General features: G+C 37.2%; 1 protein-coding gene across 1 annotated transcript; it reads left to right on the top strand.

The window, feature by feature from the left end:
- The first annotated feature begins 5,397 nt into the window (after positions 1 to 5,397).
- Positions 5,398 to 7,650, top strand: LOC147751671 (uncharacterized). Its single transcript, XM_086939117.1, has 2 exons — positions 5,398 to 6,673; positions 6,728 to 7,650. Exons 1-2 carry the CDS (start codon positions 5,449 to 5,451, stop codon positions 7,429 to 7,431), a joined length of 1,929 nt encoding a protein of 642 aa, XP_086795243.1. The 5' UTR covers positions 5,398 to 5,448; the 3' UTR covers positions 7,432 to 7,650.
- Positions 7,651 to 8,338: the final 688 nt, after the last annotated feature.

Genomic DNA, 8,338 nt, shown 5'->3' with positions numbered 1-8,338 from the left:
TTGTGTTTGTCTGTCTGTGTATTATTTAATCATCTTTTACTCTTTCAGAAACATAAAGCTGGATTACATGAAGAATGGTAGTTATTATATGTGTTGCTTTATTTGTTTGCTTTTGCTAAATGTCTTTTATTAGTGGGTTAATTAATAATTAGCAGGGGCTGGGTGGTACAGAAGGGTTTGCTTTACTTTAATTAATTATTCTTTTGTGTTTGTTTAAATAATAGTTTTCTGAAAAAGTGACGCAGGCTGAAAGTGGGTCGCAAGCAAAAAGTGGCGCAGAAAATTGACGCCTTCTAAAAGAGGCCTACTGATGCTAAGCCACAGGAGAAAGTTATTTTGAAAAAAAAGATGACAAGCCTACAAACTTTTATTTTGAAAGCTTCAAAAAATGAACTGCTAAAGACAACTCTGTGGAGTGGGTTTGGATGTGCCACGAAAGTTTAGAACGGTCTGGCTCAAGGCTAAAAGGAAGAGACGTGACAAGATTTCATACTGCTTGAACATTTTTGCTACAAATTGTAGCGGACTATGGAACTGTTGCCAGGATTCTATGCATGGACAATGACTTTGTGTAAAGCCTGGTCTCGTGGTGGAAGATGTCACAGTTTACTGTGGCGTGAGGTGATTCAGCCAATGGAGAGCCAGAATTCAGCTGTTGGAATGTAAAAAATAGTTAGCTCAGCTTTTTTAGAGTATAAGAATAGGCGTTCGCTGCAAACTTTTGGCTTACGCTCTTGATTCCAGAAGGACGTGTTCTGCTGCCCGATGATTACACGTAAGAAATGTAACTTTTAAGACTTTGTTTTCAGGCGATGAGGGTAGCGTCAGAGAGATAGTTAGGTTTTGGAAATGCTTTTCCTTTTCACTTATTTCTGCTAATTAATAATGTTTTCTTGAAATAAGCTCTCTTTATAAAATGCTGAATAAATCTTATATGACTTTTTCTAATGCTTGTTTAATAAAGTTCCAAACCTAAGTTTTCTTAAATATGTTTTAATAAACTTTTTAAAATGACAAGCTGGACTTGTTTATTGTAGATAGTTTATTGCATAGAGTCAAAATAACATATGATCCATTCACCTCATTCACTATGTTTATGGGCCTGGTATTGTTGATAAGTGTGATAGTGGATTGAGTCATCATTTATAAAGAATTTTAGTTTCTAGGCTCTTTCAATTGGTAGCATTCAGACGGTTTATATGTTGTTTTTGACATGCATGTTACATATATGTTGGTATAGACATAGGATTGATGTTTAACATATGTTAAGTTTTTGATTCTGTTAAGTTGTTATATGTAGTCTAAGGAATTTTTCCAGTAGTGTGAAAGATTCCTGGTTAAATTGCTGGCCAGCAAGATAGTGTAGCTAGAAGAGTTACACAGTGCATTTGTCTGTTTCAAAATTGTGGTATAGCATATATCACGTGTTGTGGACGTACAACACAAGTTTAGGGACCTTAGATTGTATGGTTAAATGTATAGTGAGGATTGTCTATGAAATTGTAGCATTAAGCAGAGGGACCTGGTGAGCCTGTTTTAAAGCTTTCTGTGAAGAGAGTAGTAGATATATCCAAGCTTGTGTGAAGGGTAAGGGTTGTTTTCTCTTCCAAGGTTAGAGTCCTAGGAGGAAAAATAAGCGTTGATTTCTCTTCCAAGGTTAGAGTCCTGAGGAAGGAAATAAGCGTCGTCTATTCTTATCAACGCCTGACGTTTTCTGTGGTTGGTTCAAGTCCTGCCAAGAATTCGTGTGTGTATGAACAGGGTTTTCTTTGTTTGAAAGGGTGTGAATGCTTTGTAAAACTGAAGGGTAGGGTAAGAATTGCCTTGCTAGTGAATGAGACTATTCTGTGAGAATAGCGTCGTCTATTCCACACTAGGGATACTTGAATGAATGTGTAAAACTATCTTTTATTAGAGAAGCAGACAAATGGTTTGTTTTTTATGTTGTTATTAATTGCGATTTTATAAAAAATGATTTAAAGTGTTTCTAAGTCTTTATGGTGAAGAAAATGCTATTTTAGATATAGTGTGTCATTCAAAACTTTTTATAAGCATTTTGCGTTATTTATATGCTTAAAAAACTGTCCCGATCGAAAATTGTGAGGGAGGGGCTGTTTGGAGGAGTGAAAGCGAGTGAGGAGACTTTGCAGCTGCAGCCTGCTGCATACGTCAGAGCCTGCCGCGCTCTGATTGGTTAAAAATCCCTGTACTGACAAAGCAAGCGCTCCCATTGGTTGAAGCGCGATCTAAATGTTTGAAATGGTATTTTTATTGTAAATACCTTATTAAAATCATTGCGCGCTATTTTTTTAGGGTGGATTTGATCCTAATTCTGTGAGCTTTTGGTATTTGTATTTTGCGCTCTTTTAATTGGCAACCCGCCTATCTACATGCGCTTGCCTCGAGCCTATCTAAATATTTTGCTCGTTTCCCTCTAAATTGTGGGTTGTTTCCTTTCCTTCGTTTTATTCTATATTTGACCGAGCGTTCTCCGTGTTTGTGAAGGAGGGGGGGAGGCCTGCGAGTGAGTGGTGAGAAGCTGACAGGCTGCAGCGGCTGATTACGTCAGCCGCCGCGCTGTCATTGGAGGAGACGCCGGCGCGTCATAGCAGAGCCGCGCTCTGATTGGGTGAGGCCGGCGAGCCTCCAGAAGAATAGGCAAACTCCCGCGCTCTGATTGGGCGAGGCTGGACGAGCCCACAGAGGAGCCGACGAAGCTCGCGCTGTGATTGGGTGAGGCTGACCAGCCCCACGGAGGAGCCGGCGAAGCTCCGTGTGTTGTGCAAGGTTAGGTGGAGCCGTGCTCTTAAGAGAGGCTTTAGAAATTGTTAATTTCCTTGTCCCTTCAATAAGTTGGCAGCGTGTCAGCTGTTGCGCCGGTATTAAAAGGTTCTCTTGTGTTGTTAGCCAGCCGCGCTCCCATTGGAAGCCAACGCGTCGCATCATTGCCAAAGCTGCGCCCCTATTGGACGCTGGAGCGTCGTGTTACGGCAAGAGCCGTGCTCCCATTGGATGCCGCGACGCGTCACAGCAAAGGCCGCGCTCCCATTGGGCGAGGCTTCGTGATTGAAGCTAATCTCCGGCGAGGTTTTTCCTGTGATTGCGCTGTGTAAGCGCGAGTGATTAAAAAATGACACGCTTTGGTTAAAAGTGCGAGCGCGTGTGTTTAAGAAGTGACACGCTCTCGTTTGAGGAGCGAGCGCGTGTTAGGAAGTGCGCAGGGTTTTAGAGAGCGAGCGCTGTGCTGTGATAACACGCTCTTGTTTATTAGCATTTATTTAAATTCTTGTGGAGCTGAAGCTGAGAGGAGGCTTTGAGGGGCTCTGTGAGGCGAGCCATTGCAGTGCAGTGTCACAAAGGAATTGGTAGTGACGTGTGTAGTCACATGTTGTGTCCTGATTGGAGGGTGAAGGGCTAGCTTTGTGATGGTTGGTTGTTGACACTACAGTGTCATAGAGAGGTCGTGATTGGATTGGAGGAGACAATAAGCACTCTCATTGGCTGAGTGTTGTGTAGCCACATGGTGATTGGTCAAAACACACAACACATTGTTTACATTTCCCAGAATTAATTTTCCCACGCTATTTATGCCTAAAGCTTCATTTCTCTTAAATTTAAAAATTAATTTGATATTTATCATAGATAATTAGTAAATAATACAGGAATAAAGACCTTAATTAGGATGTTAGTACCAAAGGTAATTAAAATAAGGATATTAATTATTTATTTAATATAAATTAGATAAAAATAGTTATTTTAAATTGCAAATAAAATTATAGTATTAACAGCATTGTACATTAGAAAAAGTGTTTAGGATTATTTTTTTACAGGTATATGTTGCAGAAGGTGTGTAAGTGAAAAAATAAGTACAATTAAAACACATGTGATTATTTTTAATGTTGTAAATAAATAAATATTTTGCTTGTTATTGTTTTGCAAATTTATGTTTTCCTTTCCAGGTTTATTAAAATTAGCGATGTAAGTAAATTAGGAGTTATATTAAATTGATCAGGTTATAAAATTTTACTTCACCTGACTTTGTTAAATAAATTAATTAATTGATCAGTAAACGCTATTAGGCCAATTAAATGAACGTAATTATTTTTTGTAATTATTTAAATTAATTTTAATAAAGGTAAGTATATTAAAACATGGATCAAAATTATTCAAAGACGAAGAAAATGTTTTTCTGCTATCAGAAAATGGAAAATATATTCAATAAGGTTAAAAGGGTTGTTGCTACATGTGAGAGCAAATTAATAATTCCCAAATCAGCAAAAATAAATAATAAATATGTCAGAGTGGAATTTATTGATCATTGTAAAAATGATGTTGTAAATACAGATCAAGATAGAAATTCAAGCAAAAGCCCAGAGCAGATTAATGTGTCGCCAAGAGTCCCAGTCCAAATTAATAGAGTCCCAGTCCAGACCCTTTCTCAAGGTGTCACAACAGGTAGGTATGATGGGATGCCTAGTACCTCTGAAATTAATATTCCTGATCATGTAAGTTCTACAGGTGAATTAATTGAGCAGTTATCGTCCGTCATGGAAGTAGTGACAGTTCCTGTGACTAATGAACCTGTTTCCCCAGTGCTTAGAAAAGATGAAACTAGTCCCACAGCTTTAACGGTCCCAATTCAAAAGTTTGCTGAAAAACTTTATTTTAATGTATCTGAAAATGAGTTAGTAATGATTCCAACTCAGCAAGAGAGAGTAATGACTCTAGTTTCACCTAGTGAAAACACTGACGTTGACCTGACACAGCCTGAGTACAGACAGATTAAAAAGATTACAGGATGATGAGGATATGGAAGACGTGAACAATACAGGTAGGTTTGCCTCTGCCCATATAAAAGATTTAATTTGGGCTTTGAGAAAAAGGGGTAATCTGAATAAATGGAAAACAAAATGGACCAAGAAAAAGGAGAAGGAAAAAGCGACTTTAGCTTTTGTAGGTGAGTGTAAAAATCCACAGATGCAGGATGAGATAAATAAGCAGCAACAGTTACTGAATGAACAGCTACAAATTCAGCGACAGGTGGTGATTGAGCAAGAAGAGATATCTCCGCCACCATTTTTAAATTATGTTAATGAGCAGAAATACAATACAGATACAAGATTCAGTGGAGTTAAGGAAAACAGACCTGATCCAATTAAAATTGCAAAAAAGCAGGGAAACTTATTTCCTAATGTTCCACAATACAGGATGAAGCCAGAAACAATTCTTGTTATTGAAACATTCATTAAGCAGGGTGTCCTAAAAGAGATTGAGATCAGTCTTTGTAATTCACCAAATATGGGAATTAGAAAGCCAGATGAAATGTACAAAATAGTACAGGACCTGAGAAAGATTAACGAGATAGTTATCCCTTGTTGTCCTATTGTGCCTAAACTAGTAGAGATCCTTTATCAGATACCACATGATACTGAGTGGTATTGGGTCCAAATGCACCCAGAGAGTCAAATAATTTTTGCTTTCAGGTTCCAAGAGAAAGAGAGAATTCTCAGTCAGGTAACTATTGAGAGAATTAAAATGATTCAGGCAATGGAATCCCCAAAGTCACAAAAACAGGTAAGAATGGTCCTAGTCATGGTTGGTTACTGTTGCCAATGGATTAGTGCTTTCTCAGTGTTTGCAAAACAATTGCGGAGACTGACAAAAGCAGATATAAAAGACCCAATTGTCCTGACAGAAATAAAAGTCATTGAGCAATTTAAAAAGAGTTTGTGTGAAGCTCCTGTTCAGGGCATGCCAGACTTTAACAAAGAATATGAGCTTTTAGACCAAATAGCAGAGATAAAATGTGCTGAAGAGAAAAATGATCATGTCTCAAAAGGTAATGAGCACGCAAGTATCATTATTACATTTTGTGCTCAAGAGTGGGTTGCAATCAAAGGGGAAAAATTCAATGAACATGTTTCAAGCATCCTCATACTAATCTTTGCAATTCAGACATGGCAAGAGTTAAAACAATTACAAGATGAGGCACATGTTGAGGACAAAAACACATGGCTCAAAGAAGGTTGCAGTCAGCGAGAGGATGAAATTTGGTTTTACAGAGATGACAGACCTATTATGCCCAATTGCATGATTGCTGACATGGCACAGATGTACCATGGTCCAGGTCATTTAGCAAGAGACACAATGATTCAACTGTTCAGGGAAACAAGTCTAACATGTCAGAAAAACACATGCCAGAAAAACATTTCAGATCAAAAGACATTTGAGAATTTGGGAACCATATGCCGGGAGGGTGGTTCATTTGCAAAAATTCAAATAGATTTCTTTGAAATGCCCCAACATAACAAACTGAGATATGTCCTAGTCATCATTTGTTTATTTTCAAAATGGGTCGAAGCTTTTCCAACAAGAAAGAATGATACAGCTTCTGTATTCCATCAGCTGGGAATAAATATGAAACAGGAGCAAGCTCATGATCTATTGCCAAGAAAATTGGTCAGAACAAAGGTTCATCGAAGGAGAAACTGTCTAGTACCCAGGTGGCAGAAAGCAAGTCAGGTGACAACAGATACTGGATGGATTCATATCAGTAATACCCTTTGTGTATCTGAACCTGATAACACTGATGAAGACAGTGAAGATACTACAACTGATTCAGACTCTGAAAAAGAAATTCCTGAAGAAAATCCAGATCTTGAAGATCGACAAGGTGGTCGACATCTGGATGATGATGTCAAAAATCCAGATCTTGAAGATCGACAAGGTGGTCGACATCTGGATGATGATGTCAATGTGAATGAAACATTGAATGAAGAAGATCTAGAGATTGTGATTCTAGATTCAGAAAATAATGAAAATCTGATAGAAAAAGAATCTCAAGCAGAAAGAGAAGATTCAGAAGCAGAAAATTCTGAGCAAGAAGATAATCAAGTCCAAAAGAGTATTGAAAAGCAGAAGAGTAGCTCTGTGTGCGGGAACAAGAATCCTGAAACTGGGAAGCTAATGGTGATCCCTGAAGAAGAGGAAGAATTACCAAGTACCAGCTGTAAGGATGATGTTTCTTACGGAGTGAAGCTGCCGAGTAAAGAAGTTCCTTGGTACAGATTTAAAGTCTCAGAAAATGTTACAGATGGGAGTGATGAAGAGTCTGAGATAAGAAAATTCAGAAAAAAGGCTTGGAAAGCTGAATGTAAAGAAAGCAAGCCTAAGAAGAAATTCTTGAGAAAAGGTGATGTCTGGCCTAAAGATTTAAAATTCAAATATGAAGCGTCAAGTCAGAAGAGTGATTCAGACAAAAAAGAGCAAGCTGAAGAGAAGATTGAAATGATTGCCAGGAAAAGCAAAAGACAATTGAGACCAAATGTAAAATACAAGTTTTCAGAATGGGCCTACATAACTATCTCTCCAATAGTTGAGGAGCGCAGTAGCAGTCAGGTGGTCTTGAAAGAAAGTGGTGACAATGACTAAATTTAGTTTTCTTTAAGTTAAGGTTTATTTTTGGCATAAGGCTGAAGAAATTGTGTTAGTTTTCTTTAAATTGAGATTTATTTTTGGCATAAGGCTGAAGAAATTGTGTTAGAGTGACTCAAGGTCGAAGAAATTGTGTTAGCTGGAAACACTTCTATGTAAGACACTAGGTCGAAGAAAACATGTTTTAGTTTGAAAAAAAAAAAAAAAAAAAAAAAAGAGGGGGTATATACTATGTACTAATTTTTCAAAAATTTTCTAAAATTTACTTTTTGTTTTTTGTTTTGTTTTATAATACTCAGATTGATATTTGTTTTGTTGGTGCAATTCAAAATGTAGTTATGCATTTTTAAAACTTAGTTACCTAAATTCATTGGGGGTTGGGGATTCAAAGGTGGAAAGGATTCAACTTAGCTGAATAAAGAAAGGGTAAAGAATACAGAATTAGTAAGATGTAAGACTCAATACTAATTATGAGATAAATGAAATTAGAGCTTAAATACTAATCCAGAGTAAGCCTGAAACATGTTCAATAGATAAAATTTTCAATTAAAATTTTTTGGGTGTTGTTTGGTGATTTTGAAATCACCAGATGAGGGAGTTGATAGAGCGAGCTTTAGAAATATTTTATTCAAGCTTGTGATGTCATACTCTCATAAATTGAATTAATATATTAATAAGTGTTTGCATGATTTGTTTGATTAATCCAACCTAGATTAAGTTTGCACCACACATGAACACGCGGGAAACTAATTAAATGTGCTCTTGTTGCAATTGCAAGTCTGTTTTTGTAACACATTATTAATATTGTCCTGTTTGTTATGTCTGTCCTATTGTCTTTGTCACTATTAATATGCAGCTGATCATTCATGGCATGTGCTTTTATATGTGCTTACATGTATGTCCT

Source organism: Lissotriton vulgaris, chromosome 1_1, assembly GCF_964263255.1.
Source record: "Lissotriton vulgaris chromosome 1_1, aLisVul1.2, whole genome shotgun sequence".
Lineage (NCBI taxonomy): Eukaryota > Metazoa > Chordata > Amphibia > Caudata > Salamandridae > Lissotriton > Lissotriton vulgaris.
Note: the sequence above shows the minus strand (reverse complement) of the source record. Positions and strands in the feature narration are given on the sequence as shown.

Excerpts from the sequence above, each read along its gene's own strand:
- LOC147751671 (XM_086939117.1), top strand. The coding sequence starts at position 5,449 with ATGCACCCAGAGAGTCAAATAATTTTTGCTTTCAGGTTCCAAGAGAAA. Across the intron at positions 6,674-6,727 it reads AGATCTTGAAGATCGACAAG|GTGGTCGACATCTGGATGAT; the intron begins GTGGTCGACATC and ends AAGATCGACAAG.